This window comes from Lissotriton helveticus, chromosome 5_1 (genome assembly GCF_964261635.1).
Source record: "Lissotriton helveticus chromosome 5_1, aLisHel1.1, whole genome shotgun sequence".
In the NCBI taxonomy this organism is placed as follows: Eukaryota; Metazoa; Chordata; class Amphibia; order Caudata; family Salamandridae; genus Lissotriton; species Lissotriton helveticus.
The window spans coordinates 840,149,932-840,166,997 of NC_136065.1; the positions used below are offsets into that span (position 1 = coordinate 840,149,932).

At 46.7% G+C, this 17,066-nt stretch overlaps 1 protein-coding gene across 1 annotated transcript in view; it reads right to left on the reverse strand.

Annotated features, from left to right (window-relative positions):
- GLUD1 (glutamate dehydrogenase 1) overlaps positions 1-17,066 on the reverse strand; it is a 202,317-nt gene that overhangs the window by 142,781 nt on the left and 42,470 nt on the right. Inside the window, exon 4 of the mRNA XM_078643307.1 lies at positions 5,245-5,308. Coding sequence (XP_078499433.1) covers positions 5,245-5,308 — 64 coding nt within the window. The remainder of the gene's footprint in view (positions 1-5,244; positions 5,309-17,066) is intronic.

A 17,066-nucleotide genomic window follows, 5' to 3' on the forward strand; every position in this document is an offset into this window, starting at 1 on the left:
TGCAAGAATGTCTGCTTATTATTGCAGTACACTCCTAGCTTTACTCTAAACATTTGTAATGCACAGATTGCTACATCATATCTGAAAGAATGTTTGCCTAGTTTTGCAGTATTGTACCTATACCTGTATGTTGAACACTTGTAATGCGCAGATTGCGACCTCATATACCTTTTACCGCAGTATTATTCTTCTACCTGTATTTCGAACATTTGTAATGCAATGCTACTTCATTTACCTTGGTTGCTAACTAATGTCATTTCTGCTCTCTGATTTTGGATTCTTGATGGTGGCACTACCCCATATATATATCTGGTTGATCACCAGTGACACTGTTGTACTCTATAACCTATTGTATGTATATGTTTCTCTGCACACTCTTACATTTGGGATACGCCGATTGATCACTAGTACTATTCTTACACCGTATAACCTACTGTATGTTTGTTTTTCCTACACATGTGCACCACTATAGTGCATTCTCCTAGTCCCACCTAAACCATCATCGCAACATGGATCCCCCCCCATTCTCAGTCCCCATTACCCTCTCACCTCCTTTCTTAGTATAACTCCCCCTCCCCACAACATGACTACTCCCAATCCCATTTCCCCTCCTACTCTCAGCCCCCATTACCCTTCCTGCACCCCCACCTCGACTATCAGTCTCCCAGCATACACCCTGACCCACCCACCTACCATCATTGCCCTCACTCACACCACCAACCCCCTCCCCACCTCATACACACCCCTCCCGACCAAAACATCCCTTCTCCCTAACACCCTCCCGTACACCAACACAACGCACACCTCCTCGAACACCAGCCCACGCTCCCACCTGCACACGAATTTCCTGGTCAGCCATTCCCCTCAGACGGCCGCCCCCACCTCCACCACCTACCCCACGGTGGACAACATCATGGCCACCCTTGCTCAGATCAAAGATGACATACACAACATCAAGGAACTACTCGCCACACACCCCATACACCCCTCACCCACCTCCCCTCCCACCTTATTCCCTACCCACCCGGCTGACTCACTCAACACGCCCCAAACCGGGCGTCAATCCCCGCTCTTAGATGCAGCAAATACCCTCGTCCCCCTCTTCGCCCCTGCAACACCCCACACAACTACACCTCCCCGCCCAACGGGTCCTCCATCCTTCCGTCGAACTCTCTCACTCAACCTTAATCATTTTTATTAATTGTCTGATTCCCACATGTTTAACTTTGTAGCCATTTACGTGTGCCATTTATTTGTACTATTTTGTACATAGGTTGGCTTGTAGCCACCTATTTGTACCATTTATACTATGTGACCTATTGATTTATCTGTCTGACTATGCGTCCCCAGGTACTCCTCTTTGTAAAGCGCTCTGATATCCGCAAGGATCTTGTCCGCGCTATATAAAACTTTCAAAATAAATAAAATAAATAATGACTAAGGACAGGAAGTTATGATCACTGAAAGGGCTACATATGATATAGTTGAGAGATCTGCAAAAACAAAGGAGCTGACAAATATGAAATCTATAAATAGATTTACAACCCCCCCCAACCCTTGAATGTTGGAAAAAATAAATGGATTGGATGAGTTAACCAACTTCTGCAAAGACAGAGTTGTAAGTGTGTAGGATAGTAGTAAGCTCTAGACCCTCTTTAGTGTGAGCCAGATGGAGCCTCTCGTTCAACATATATTTAGACTTAGTTGCAGCAGACGTGAACAGGCAGTCACATAGGTGATAATTGAAATTACCCATTAACATTATCATCTCCTTCCCGGGGCCATGCTCTGATAGGGAATCCATAGCAGAGCTCACACGGTGAAAACTGGATACCCTTATAGCCAGCCTTTGCATTACAGAAGTTAACTAGTACTATCAGGGTAAGGCCCGGGACAGATATCTTCAGCCCCCGCACGAGCCCACACAATTCCACAGCAATTAAAGTGATCAAGCCTCCACTGGCCATCCCCAGAGGCCCCGCATGGGAAAAGCAGGTCTATCCTTCTAAAAAGGTGCTGTTTTTCTCCTCCCAAGATTCCGGAAGACAAATGATCAGGTAGGATTTAACAAACTGCATCCAGGTAATGTTGTTAAACTTGGCAGATAACCCACAAAATTCAACGATAACTTCAAGTTTTGAGTTGCCAACCGAAATGACCTCTGGGTGAGAGGAAGACCTCGAGGGTGACTGGGGGGGGGGGGGGGTGGATTGAATCTGTTTGAAATACTCAAGGCTGGGGGCTGCAAAGGGACTAAATGTAAACTACCTTGGAATTCCTGCTTCTCCCATGTGTGGTTTCCATAAGGACGACAGTCCTCAGGCTTACAGCACAAAAATCTGGGAAAGAGCTAAAATACTAGTTGGTTTGGAAGACCTAGGTGGGCTCAGAAAGCATGCAGTGATGGTAGGTTGGTTAAAATGTATTATCACACAACTCCCCGCCCATCCCCAACAATCCGGGCCCAACCAGATAACCCTCTGAACCATATTGATTGAATCAGCAATCCCAAGCAAACACTGGAATGCAAATTAAGCCAATGTACCACTTTGGTTTTTTTTAACTCAAGGGATGCAGGTGCAGGATTGATCCAAGCAAGACATTCCCCAGAACCAACACATGGAGTTACTGCCAGGGACAGGTTAAGCACCACCCCTGCTATGAAAAAGGAGGAAGAGGTGCTGTTGCATGGGAGCTATACAACTTGGCCCTGGGGAACCCAAGGGATACCCTTTGAGCCCGTAGTAGGCTTTGAGGCATGCACTGGAGCAACAGTCATTTGGGGGACATGCTGGTGCTGCATGATGGGACAAAATCAGAGAGGGTAATCAAAGCAGGTAAGGTGTACTGCTGCACTGTCTGCGTAACCACCACATTATTCATATGGTCCAAGATCACACAAGCCTAGAGTTTAAATTTGGGTTGGCCTGGACAAGATAAGATCTAGTGTGGCATTTAAGACAGCCTTAAACTCAGACAGCAGGTTATCAATAAAGGGTTAGATTGCATGAGACAACGTGACAGTCGGTCAGTTTGAGCACCTGCGTTAACTATGGTGCTTCTCTAGTTAGGAGCTGCGAAACGTCTCCTCATGCGGACAATGGGGCTGGAGTGCATGAGATTCCTGGTTATGCCATTTCCCTCCCCCGGAGCCCCCCTTTGAGGCAGCCCACAACCACCAGAGGCCAACTCTGGTCACCACCCAACCCACTGATGTTCTGATGTTACTTGTACCACCCAACTCCTCCACCCTCCTGAGGACATCAGGGCGAAGGGCAGGGGTGTGTGATGTTAGTGGTCAGACTGAAGGCTGTCGCTAGTTAGAAGAGCCTTCTTTTAGCCAACTCAAGCTTCATCGACCACCCAAACAGCTAGATTAAAAAAAACCTTGGAGGAGACTCGAGGAACGGTATGTGGTGACAATGAATTCGTGGCAGGCCACTACCAACGCTTTGATTCCTAATACACCCTAAATGAAAGAACAAGTACAAGTGGTGTAGGGCTCACCACCAACCCTTACTCCAGAATAAAAATATAAACTGACCTAAGAAAAAGGCCAGTCTCTTGAGGGCCGATTAGCTTTCTCCCAGAAAATGCAACTGATCATCAAGCCTAAAAATCCGGTTTCACCCATAGTATGAGCAACAGAAGCCTCTTCAACTCCAGAACATAATGGCTGAACAAGCCAGCATAAAAATTAGAAAACTGCAAGCTATCAAATGCTATGGTTTACTTGAACCTCTACTTACTCCCTTCATCAATAATCATACTTTTGGTTACACTAGCATGAAATGTTGTCATAGATGCGACTACCACCATAGATACTCCTAGTGCCAAGAACAATAAATGGGTATGGTTTGGCATTTAACACCAAGGCGAAATTGGGATGTGAACGTATGATAAAAAAAAATATGAATGTACCAAAACAAAATTCTCCTACTTTTTTTATGATTAAAGCTGCAGACCGCACTGCACTTTCTCCTCGGTATCAGCTTCTCTACAAGAGAGAGGAGATGCTAATCCCGAAGTAGACTAATAGATTGGTGCAATCCAGTAAAATTCCCAAAATCTTACATCTGGATATGGAAAAAGGCTGCCGCAACACTGATTCACAATCAGTCATAGTCTTTTTTGGAAACTTGATGAACAAACCTCCCTTTATTAAGATTAGAAGCACAGAGGGAATACTTGATATAAAGCAGTCACATTCTGCAAATAGGAAAAAAGTATAGCCTTTTTGCCCAGCCTGGGAGTTAACTGCCTACCATATAAAGTCTAATAGCTCCAAAAATAAACAGAAGGAGCTGCAGGCACACGTGGTGAACACCCTCTTCATCAAGGAAATAACCTGTGTATTCCACTGGCTTACTATAGCTCACCCTCACAAAATATTTGTAGAGTAAGGATTTAATTAACCCCATGAACTATCCAGATGCCCAGTTTCTCAATTCCCTTTGTCAAAATCCATCAGAAGGTCAATATACACCACCTTCCGGAACATTTCATACTAACCCGAAGTTGGAAAAAGGTTTGACCGTATGTGACTAGGTCTAAATCAGACTTCTTGGTGTGAAATAAGTCATTATCTACCCTAGTATACACAGGACGTAGTATCAGAGTCTACATAATCCATCAAGGGTACAGGTCTCTTGTTCGGTCTTGCACCCATCGTTTTATGTAAAGAAAAAAAAATAGGGGCAATTTAGTCCCAATTTAAAAATAAAACTAACAAGCCAACCCCATAGCCAAAACTCTGCATAGATCCGCCAAATAGGAAGTCACCCCCAAAATTGAGAGGGGCTGTTCTCATGGTCTGGGATTAATAGGATTTTTTCTTTCCGGTAAGGTGAATCAAGGGAGTTTGAAAATATCTACTCCAACTGTAATTCTATTAAACCAATTTCCTTTGGTGCGCCACGAAACGGAACTGGAAAGCAGCAACATAAAAAGGAAATGTTACAGGTATGCATAATTACTGAGGCCCACCACATGATGTGCTCCACATTCATAAATAAAGGCAAATAAAAGACTTACTCCACAGACTAGTTTTGCATGGTAATACTAGTATTTATGTCCACAAGACAACAATTTTAGTAACCAACATGAACATGGATCATTCAGATAGTTTTGCTCATGTGAGATTCCTTCTAAATAAACTGTCAAGTTAACATCGGTTGATATTCCCCCTCCTGTCCCCATTCTAAAACCAGTCTAAACACAGTCTAATCTAGATGAGACACATACCAATGAAACCTTTCTTTGCCAACTCAATGGTGAATCGTCTGGTTATTTTTTCCAATTCGCTGTCCTAGAACAAAAAAAACATAAGTAAAATCTAGATCCTTAAAATAGGAGGTCACATATGTTCAGTCATTGGGACTGTGGAATACAATACAGCAAGGGTTCTCAAAGAGATCACAGAAAACATCAATTAAATGTGCCAACAACGATCAGCATGCATTTATCGCAAACGTTTCATGAAACATTTCTTCAATGCTCTCAGGAGAAATTTTGTTAGGGGTACAGGTAATGTCTCACATTTATTTACTTAAACGCACCACTCATGAAGCATGGCTGAAACAGGGAGGATGACACTAAGTTTGGAACCAAAGAAGGGCATTTGCTGTTGATAAAAGGTTACTAGGCTCATTGTTTCTTAAAGATCTTGGTGCAATCTGCTACTGGTGGAGCTTGATGGTTCCGCTGCGACTAGTCCAAGTTTGGACCCGGTAGATGGTTCTTGATAGTGTCTAAGGGACCTGATTTGAGACCTACAAAACGACTGCCACATGAAGACAAGTTAACATGGCCGAGTTTTTCCAATGCACCACAGCTATGACCAACAAAGTCAGTATCACAATGTATAACCATTTACATATAGAAAACAAGCATTTGCAATGCGTCTGGCATTACTAAAAGTTTGAGTTATTGGTGTTGCTTTATTATTTGCAAAGCCAATAGCTCAAACTTTCAGTAATGCGAGACCTATTGCATTGAAAATGCTTGTTTTGTTAAAATCTACAATTTACAGAGAAATGAAACCGAAAGCCACTGCCCTGAAATGATTAAAACGTCCGCTGCACTGGTGTTCAGAGACACACCTTCTCCTTGGTAACTTCTGCTCTTTAGAACATATTTATTTGCAAAAATGACTGGTGAATTGCGCAAGGTTCCTTTCACAGGCACGCTCGAAATGTGTGTGTGTATATCTTTATTTTTCATACATTAATTGGCTAGCTGGTTTCATTTATCTGAAAACAATTTCTTAGCGTTCATGTGCCTTTTCATCTGGGTCTTGAGCCCATCAAAACAGAAAAGTAATAGCAGCAACAGGAGAAGAAAGATGCAAGTGGTGTATGTAGGAAAGCTTAGTGGGTTCAGCCGCCGCTGCAGAGAAGTGGTTCCAAACTCGAAGGTCACAGGTTTCAGTGTCAACTCATATGATAATACTTCCGGGGTGGAAGAAACGAGAACTCTTGATACAACTCACTCTGTAGTGCAGAGTATTTAAAGTGTTAATTCATAAAAATAAAAAAATCGACCTTTAAACTTGTTCGAGCTACAGTAGATCTGTTTGAAAAGTCGTACAAGTACATTTTTCGGAGGTAGCTCTATGATTTTGGTTCAGTAACTATTTACACAGAAAGCGCTTTTTGTTTTGCTAATAGCCCTGCATACAATGAATTCGCATAACATTCGGCAGATGCATCACATCCACCTCTTACTGTTTCAATTAAATGTCATATACTTGATCTAAGCTTAGGTTCTTTTTTGAGTTTTAATTAGCGCGAACACGACCCGAGGGTATTGGAGCGCTTTACATGAGCACCAGTTGCGCTACAGGCGGACACGCTCCTTTTAGGTGCGGGGAAATTGCGTGATTTGCCCAGAATTACAAGACATTAAGCGTCCCTGCCGAGACTCGAACCTTGTTTCCTGCCTCTCTAGCCGTTAGGCCACATGTGATCGATCCAAAGGGTTCCCTTTACAGTGCTTTCTCATAGCTGCCAAGGTTTCAGATTGCTGTGTGTGACATTTTCATAATATCAGTGTAATTATGAGTGACATTTCAACAACTAGGAGTGACTTTCTCGCAAGCAAAATCAAGCAGTGAACAGGAGGGAAACTACATATAAATATCAGTAATTACACTCATTTGAGAAACGAGAACCTCTAAAAAGATCTTTAAAACTACTACAAAGCACCAGAAATGGAAGGGCACTAACAGTAAGGGTGCCTGCAGTTTCAGTAGCAAAAGGCGGGCAGGCACTGATGCTGCTCTGAAGAGGTCATTGATTTGATCATTCATGAGCGCACAATAGACTAAAAATCAAAGCTCATAGCATAGCAAGTGCAACTAAGATTATACCCTAAATCGGGATTCTCCGAGACTGGTCCAACTGAAAGAGAAACTAACTTTGTTTTTCATTTCTGTTCGAGAACTCACCGACTAGAGAAAATGCTGAACATTTAACAGAGCAGACACGATCGTAAATGCATATATCTGCTAAGGCGCCACTTTCAATACTGGGAGCCAGGGGCCCAGTCGCACACTCGAGGATAGAGGGGGTGTAGTTATGCCCCTGCCAAACCCTAAATAGTCCCTGGATATTAGTGCACATTGTTATTACAGCCTTTCACCTTGTGTTATACAAGGTAAAAATAATGACATGCATATTTATAATGCTGCAGGAGGTCGGGACTTCGTAGCACTTCAAATACATGTCACTAATCTCCAATGCATCAACCAGGGTTCAATTCTGTGTCAATGATGTTACAAACACAGCTGCAGTGATTACATTAACCAGAAGTCTCAGCACTGCACCTCGGTCTACACATGAGTGCCACCTGCTGTTCCAGAACTGGGGCCCACCCATACCCCTCACTGTCCGTTATCTCCCTCCTATAATGCTCCGGTGGTGCCAACACACATAGGACACTGCTAAATATAGCACTGGTAGCTTGCGTTTGCCCAGTACCTGTGCACCAACCATTTAATGTACCTGTAAACCCTTCGATTTGTTGTTTACAGCAGTCAGACTCCCTTGTCCTGCCACACAGCCTTGAATGTGACTGGCCCCATGATCTCCTGAATACCGGGCTGCACATGTGGGTCGGGGGTGCTGTGGACTAAAACGTGCCACTCTGGCCGGCGGCGACTGTATTGGCAAGGAAAATCAAAGCTGCCTGCTAGTTTCCCGTCTGTCTGTGTCTCTGGTCAATAAGGGCACCAAGGCCTATCCGGAAAAACAACAGACAGGGCGCCGGATCCACGAGGAGCTGCGGCCACGCACTGTCTTCTGGATCGCATTAATTTATTTGACAACAGAACACTGACACGTCACGTGAAAGGTTCGTTATCCGTGGGGGATCTGAATTCACAAATTGGGCACCGGAGCAGAGAGTTCATTCAATCAGTCTCTGCTCAGCTGGCCTTGAGCCACCACGAACCGCGGAAATTCAGGGATTTGCCACCCGGCCCGCCTGCTGCTAGGTGTCCACAGGCGGGGGCTGTCTTGACTCCTGTGAGTCCCAGGGGAGAGGGAGGGTGGGAGAGGGTTTCCAGTGACAGAGAGTAATTGGACACACCACCTCGATGAGGTCAGGCTGACAGAGCCGTGCCCCGGGGAATCGCAATATTGGAGTGTGCTACAGTGTAGCAGTTGGAGAGAGTGAGCGCCAGCCAGCAGCCTGTCTTAACTCTGCTGGGAGCCCCACACTGGCTGCAGGAACAGCGAGTACACCACGGACAGCGCGTTGCCACACTTAACAGTTTTCCTGCATATGCGTGACAATGCATTTCAGTGCGGTAATGCGGAGTACCACACTGAAATGCGCTAGTGTCACGCCTGATGCGTGACAAGACAGGACTGCTTTCTTTGTAAAATAATAACTGCTCGTGCCCAAAGCGTGGCTCACACATCCGTGGCCGGCGCTACAAAATGCCACAGTGAGGAATACCAATCTGCGTAGTCCGGAATCCACTTTAGGGCATTTTTGGGTTGCCAGACACTTCCCGGCCCATTATCTCACGGCGGAGAAATGTGGAAGCCGAGCCCCTTTGTGACGTCACAGTAGTAAACAGATAACAGTGAGCTCCTTGTACACTGAGTGACATCACAGTACTGAGCAGCCAGGGCCCTTGTACATTGCGTGACATCACAGCTGTCCGCAGCTTGCATGTCGTACATTGCGTGACGTCACAGCAGTGAGCAGGCAGGCTCCTTTTACATTGTGTGACGTCACAGCAGTGAGCAGCCAGACTCTCGGTACACTGGCACGACGTCACACTGCAGGTGACCAAACTCAATGTACAAAGGTAGGAGGCACCATAACTCGTTGTAAAGTGACATGACACCAATGAGCAGAGTCGTGGTGCCGTAGATACACCAGCCAGCGCGTTGCCTAGCTGAGTGTACACTGGCATGACTGAGCAGTGACGAGCCAGACTGTTGTACGCTGGTGTGACGTCACAGCAGTGAGCTGCTACACTCTCGGTACACTGGCATGGCAGGGCATGTTCTTAGTGTACACTGGCCTGACCGAGCAGTGACCAGCTTAACTCTTTATTTAGTGGCATGACTCCACCGCAAATGCGCAGAAAACATTATTTTACATTAGCATGACGTCACAGCTGCAATAAGCCAAACTTATTATACATTTGGAACAAGTCACAGGCTCACAGAATTGTTCAAATTCATTATACAAGGCTACGATATCACGAAGTGCGCAACCAAACTCCCAGTGCAGCGGTGGTGGCATGACATCACAACAGAACACAAATAAAGTCGCCTTATACGGACATGGCATTGCAGAATCAATTATTGTATATTTGTGCATGTAGTGATATGAAGCAGTGTACAAGCAAGCTTACTGTATGAGCATGATGTCACATTGCACAACTAACTGCACAATATTACAGCAGTGCATCAGAGTTCACTGTGCACCGGCATGGCGTCACCCTGAGACTTTGACAACAGTCCTCTTATCACAACAGAGCACTCCACAGCATTCGCGCATCAGCTGTCAGGCACAGATTAGCTGAGCTCACGGTGAAATGGATCCAAACCGAGGGTCGCGAGTGGTGCGCGCGCGCCACAGCGAGACGTGCTTACAATTATCGCGCCCGTGTCTGGGCACAGATAATTGAAACCACGTAATGGCCTATTGGTGTCTATTAAGCGCACCAAGCGCGTAATAGACACCAATCAGCCGTGGGCGGAGCAATGCGCCCGCCTTTGGCCAATAGCGTGCAGTCTTTCATTAAAAGACGCACGCTAAGGCCAATGGGGTAGCTGAAAAGGAAACGCATGTAGGGAGGTAGATACCCGACTATGGTTACCCCCAACTTTTTGCCTAGTGTTTAGCTGGTTTTCGAGATTGTTGGCCTGGGATCCTGCTATTCAGTACCCCAGGCTATCTGCTCTCTCTCTGTAAAATGGACTCCATGTACTGTAGGTACATACCAAATTGGATATTGGGTCACCTTTGCGAGTCCCTGTATAGTGTACCATAGGTACCCAGGGCATAGGTGCACCCAAGGTCTACCAGGGGCTGCAGCATATATTATGCCACCCCTGGCTGGCCACCTAAATTGACACAATTGGCTGATCACTCAGCTGGGGCAAGGTCGTGTACTCACCCCTTGCTTAGGTATAGTATTCCTATATCTAACCTTATATATAGACACCTATAAGTCACTCCTATAGCAGGCCTTAACAATCCTGGAGGCAGAGTGCTTGGTTATGTGTGAGATGGTGCTCTAGCATGAGCTGAGCCTGTCTGCAGCTTGCGGAACCATGTCCTTATAGCTGTTCTATGATATTGCCATACCATATACTCCTGAGTGCATTATAATCCTCGCGATTAAATGCTAACGTTGGTTTGGCTTTATCTAAACATGTTGTGTAAGGTGTCATACGCTTTGGAATACTACCCCCTCGCCAATTCTGGCGACGGGGTAGCATTCCACCCTTCTAGAGGGAGAAGACATGTTGTTGCTGACTATCCCGGTTAAAGTTAACCAGAGCCCCAGCGTCACAAAATGGACGCTGCTGCCACAGACAAGTCTGACCTCCTGCTGCTGGGAGTCCTTCCAGTCACGGAGGTTTGGACAATAGGTTTCCTGCCTGGAGCGGTGCGAGCACCACCCCAGACAGCACTTTGTGTATTGGGACAAGGAGGGCTGAATAGAATGACACTGCCTGGGGCACACTCGGTGCTCCATGCATACCCCAGTTCAAACCGGTTGCTGGCACTCCAGCCCCAGCTCTGGCGCGAAACTGGACAAAGGAAAGGGGGTGTAACCACCCCCCTTCCTGGTCCCACCCATAGGAGGGACCTAGAAAGTAATCTTCGACATTTTGCTGAAGCTGAAGAATCTCCCTTGTGGCCAAGGAGTGACCACCCTGGGCAACCAGGCACCATCCAGCAAATCAACAGCTTGCTTTGTTGACGCTCCCGCCGGGACCCGAGTACAGAGCCTGACAAGACCCAGACTTCCAGACCTCTGACCATCTCTTCACGTCTGCAGCATAGCCGAGATCCGTGGAGGCGACGAGACACGTGGGACCGGACATCGAAAAGTCTGCGACTTGCTAAGTGTGCAGCTCCTGAGGTATCCTCGCAGCTGTGCACTGGGGATTGAGAAGCCCCGTATCAGAGCTCCACCTGCACCGAAGATTAACCCTCCACGAGTTCTGCGTGGGGCCCTTCTGCTTGTGTTCTGTTTGACGCGTTGTTCGGTTGCTGGCCCGTTGGCTAGTAGCCTCTGACGACAATCCTTGTGAATCAGCTCTGTGGTCTGGTTGCTCCATACTGGCCCTTGCCTCCCTGCAAAGGTGAGGCAGCTCAGACCTTGCTGGTCTGCATCAGAAGCCTTCTTTGAATCCTGCGTGGGTTGCCTTTGCCAAGGCTTGTTGACTCCGATCCGGCAGTCGACCCCTCCATCTGCGAGAACCTTCGTGGGACAGCTCCTCTCCAGAATCTGGTCGTCCTCCACGCCTCCTGGTCCGCGTGGCTGAAGAGACAAGCTTCACGACAGCACCTGATTGCTCCTCGACGTCGTCTGGTTCCTTCCTGGTTCCACCCGGTCACTGGCTAGTGACCCAGACTCTGTCCCCTCTGCTTTCAGGTCCTCTCCATCCTCGATCCACCCGGACATCTTCCTCTTGGTCGCCTGCAGCATCTTTCCTCCAGGGCTCCATAGGCTTCAACAGCGAAACCCGACACATCTTCACACCTATGCACCCGCTTCCTGTGGGTGAGGTAACGCGAGTACTTCGGTGCTCCCAAGGGTATTGACTATCCAAGTGTCTAGGTTTTTAGTTGTTTCCTCCTAGCTAAACCGGAAGTGTCTTAAATCCTTCTTTTTCTAACTTCTAAGTTCCCTTGACTTTGTATTGACTCTCGTGTGTGTGTAAAGACACTGCACGCGCCGCCTGTGGGCCTCCTACTTCTAAACTAAGGTTCAGATAGTGTAGCCCCAGCGATTCCCTAGGCCCTAGGCCTTTCCTTTTCTCGTGACGTGGTACTTATACCACTTTCTTAATATATGGTTTGCTTCGCCCCTAGGGCCTAACTGTAATTTGTGCAACTTAACGTATTCTGACTAAGTATCTTGTTATGCGCTTTGGCCTCTGATCTCAGTTCAGAGGAGTGGGTTAGTAAATAAATACATATATATATATATATATCCTGTGAGGTGTCCTTTCATTTGATATTCAAGGGGTTATATGTGGTAAAACAGCTGGCTTTACACGCCCTCAAGTCTTTTAGCCTAAGACTGTTCTGTCCACGCTACCACTAGGATAGCTGGTCTAGAAGGTTGACTTACAACCATCACCATAAGGGTGGTTTGGACTGGTGCAAGGTGTTCACTAGAATAGTGAACATCATATACCAGGCCAACTTCTCAACGCACACGCACAAGCTTGTGCGATTCCAGGTCAGCTTGAAAACTCCGTTTTTCACCTACTAGGGGTCTCTTGGCCTGCGCAGTGCAACGCAGGTCGTGAGACCTAAACACGTGTACCATTCACTTACTCAATATCTTTTTAATGTCCTAACCCTACCGGAATCACTGCTAACGGCAAACATATCAAAGGCCTTTCCATACTAGAAAGGAAATCCCTTGCATGTACACGTGCAAACCAAGTTTAGCTTTTACCGGCGGCGGCAATCTCAAAGATTCCAAAAAAGGAATAATTCACAAATTACAACAGGTTGTAGCAAACCACTCAAATCATCTTTAAGTTAATACTATGAATATTTACAAATTACAGTTTGTTGACCAACGATGACACAAATGATCATGTAAATAGAATATATAAACAGTGAATATATCGACAACAAATGACATTTTTACAAGTATGTCCACAAAAAGAAAAAGAGGGTAACATTCATTTCTACAGCACTTTCTTAAAAAATATATATATTTTTAACAAAAATAAAATGTGGGATTTACAAAACTCAAAGTGAACTCAAAAGGATAGTGAACTCTATGCAAGGCTCAATGCAGAATCTTTACTTGTTACTTAAGTAATTACTTGTTTCAGGTGTTCTTCTTAATGGGCCAAGTTTAAGGCCTAAAATTATCTCAGCCATGAGCTCACTCTGCAATTACCAGATAAACAACTTACCTCTGGTAACTGAACTGAAGAAATTGAGAGGGTGCAAGTCTGGCATAGGACATAGGTCTCGTATTTTTTGGGTACCAGAAAGTAGCGGGAATGGCAACCATCACCTACTTCTGATGCAGGTACCCTCTATCGATCTCTTAGCCAACAGAGCCTGCACTTCTTTGCAGAGTAATGAGATCTGGTCCTCCGTCAGCTTGTTGCAAGTAGGTGGGAGGCTAGTCACAAAGGGAAGCGAGTAACCCCTTTGGACAATCTGGAGAAACCAGCGGTCAAATGTGATCGGCCTCTAGTGGTGTAGGTGATACCATCATGGTCACCCAGAAGGAGGTTTTGATATGATAAGAGGAGAAATGAAAGGGGCTTGGAGGGTGTGACCTCCTGAGGCAAGGGATGCGGCCCCTCTCTGTATACCGGACCCACGATACCAGTGTGTGCTTCTGCAGCCATGAAAGTACGGAGAATTCTGCTGGCAGTGGTGGCTGGGTAGTTGGAGATGCAGCAGACATTGGTTGGCGAGGGGCCATGGAAAGGCCCAAGGACCTGGCTGTAGCTCTATTGTCCTTGATGCACTCCAGTGCTGATTAAGCCTAGTCTCTGAAGAAACAGGAGTTATCAAAGGGCATGTCCATGAGTGAGGCCTGGACAGGCCCAGTAAAGTCAGTCATCCTCAGCCAGGTGTGGCTCTGTAGGGCCACAGACTAAGACACCACTGCCTATTGAGTCTGTTGTATACAGCTCACAGAATATGGAGAACTTGGCTGCATTTCTCCCATCAGCTATAGCTTAAGAGAGTATGGCTTGGGCCTTCTTGTAAACTATAGACAGCACCTGCGCAACATAGTTCGAGTGAGTGGGAGTATCGGCCCAAAAGGAATGCAGTGTTCACCAACAGCAGTACTAGATTGGCAGAAGAAAGTCTTCCAAGGTATCCATCCTCTTTGATTCCCCATCCAGAGAGTGGTAAGGAATGCACCAGGACTTAATTTAGAAGTGGCTGCTTGGACCACCAAGCTTACTGGGGTGTGATGTGATGTGAGGAAACTGGAGTCCCCTGGGGTGGGGCAATGGCAGCAGACACTCTACCTATTCTCAAGAGCTCCTGTGCAGGGCTTGGACAAGGCCTCCAAGTAGGACGTCCGTGAGGGCTTGGTTAAACAGGAGCAGTGGTTAAGAAGTGGTAACTCCTGGCTGAAGCACGTCAGTCAAGACATTAGTCTTGACAGCCACAGTGGTTAGCTGATGGTCCAAGACATCAGCCGCCCTCCTCACCACCACAGTGATGAGGCTCTTCCCTCTATAGCCACGGTAGGAGGAAAAACCAAGCGAGTACCTGGGGAGGTATCCAGTCCACTGGGATCCTCACACCAGGTGTCCCCAATGACAGCTCAGGCTGGTATTCATCAGGTTCAGGTCCTCCCAATCATTCCAAAGTCTAGCCCTAAGGAATAGGGGACAGCCTCTTACCCAGGTGATCGATCCAGAGTCAGTGCCAAAGTCTACGTTGGACAACTCCCACACAGCTCTGCATCTGAGACGAGGGAGGTGTATGAGGATTGCGCCATCAGTGGGCGCTGGGTGACTTCAGCGATTGAGCCGGTGCCAGGGAAGGTAGAGGTGGCTTGACCAGCACTGGTCTGGATACATTGAAGCTTCATGGGGCCGGACTGGCGAACGGGGGGCGGAGTGGAGCTGCTGACGACAAGTAGGGGCACCTTCCAAGACCGGTCGAGCCCCTCCCCAGCCTGCAGGTTCTTGGGCTCATAAAATCCACTGAGTGAGGCGGGGGTTGCTCCTGGAAACTCAGGGAGGTGCGGAGACTGCCCAGGCTCAACCGCTGATCCGGGCATCGAATTCTAACATTCTCTCATTGGATGGCTTCAACCGACGAGGCAAAGTCAAAGTCCATTTCGGCGTTGTTTTTCTTCCTTTTGTGAGACTTACCCAAACGCACACCCTACTACAACTCTGAGGATTGATGCCTCCGCAACCGATCCCTTAACCTCTCTTTACCCAATCAAGACTCCTGCAGGATCACACGTCGAGCAGAAAGGAGCTGGAGGGACAGCTTCCTTAAGGCCTTGGGGTGCATGGCGAAACAATCGACACAGGTCTCGGCCTCATGGTTGCGCTCGCGGCACCAGAGCCAGATAAGGTGTGGATCAGTCACAGACATTTGCCAGTCAAAAAAAAGGTCCGTCAAAAAGTGACTGGGGGTAGCTTTTTTACAGATTTGCGCGGACTACTGCGGAAAGAAAAGAATGGACATCAGCACGCTAGAGTGGAGTCTATATATACACACACCGCAAATCTCACTTCCGGCGTGGATGACACAAACGCCACCAAGCGAAGCAGAGTAACGTCACCTACCATAGCACCGCGGTACTGCTGATGAAAGTTTCCGGATCAAGTAAGACATCTGGTGTTAGACTTTGCATCTTTGACATGGTTTCCCCTTGACTTTTTGCCTCTACCTCTTGCATTTTTGATTCTGTGCTGGATTTAGTTTTTGCTGGCTTAGATGATTTGGGCACTTAGCCACTGCTAACGCAAAATGCAAGTGCTCCAGGTGTAAATTGCTATTACAACTGGTTCTCCTTGATTGGCATATTTGATTTATTGCCAAGTCCCCAGTAAAGTGCATTGAGTGAGCCAGGGCCTGTAAATCAAATGTCACAAGTGGGCCTGCAGCACAGATTGTGCCACCCACATGAGGAACACATCATAAGAAAATGCCCGACATAGTGCCGAAGAGTACTGTTGGCCACAAAGAGACTATGACTAGGATTACTAATAGTGGCATTAATACGGACTCTGGTCTTTTGGACCATATTGCTAAGATGTTTGAGGCTAAATTAGAATCTACTCTCACGCCTCTAGTGGCAAAAATAGATGCCTTGACAGCTGAAGTGTCTAGATTAGGTGGCCTTTTAAACCAGCTATTTAACGTTGACAGCCCAAAACTGAGGGTAAGGGAGGTTCAACCAGCTAATGTTGCACATAAGACACTGGTGGGAAGGGTAAGTGCGGCCGAACATAGGGAGATGAGCCAATCGGATGGCCAGTGTACACAGACTAAAACGGCTCCAGCAACTATAGGGGGGGCCTACCGATCCCAGTACGGAAAATCCGCCCAATTAACCTCCCACCAGATTGGAGAGTACGACCACATATGGTTCACAATGTCCTAACCTCTAGACCCTGTAGAGTCCATTTCCCGCCAGGAACCTCACGATTCACTTAAACATAAAACTGTCTCCTGGCTGAATAAGAACTGTGGATTTCCGATAAACTACTCGGACCAGATATTGACAACTAGACGGGTTCCGTGGATCGGAAATGCCAGGAAAACTTGTAGGGGTGATTGTGTCATCATTAATTTTAGGCACCCCCAGCATGTTGCGACTGTGCTTCTTAGAGCAGCATCTT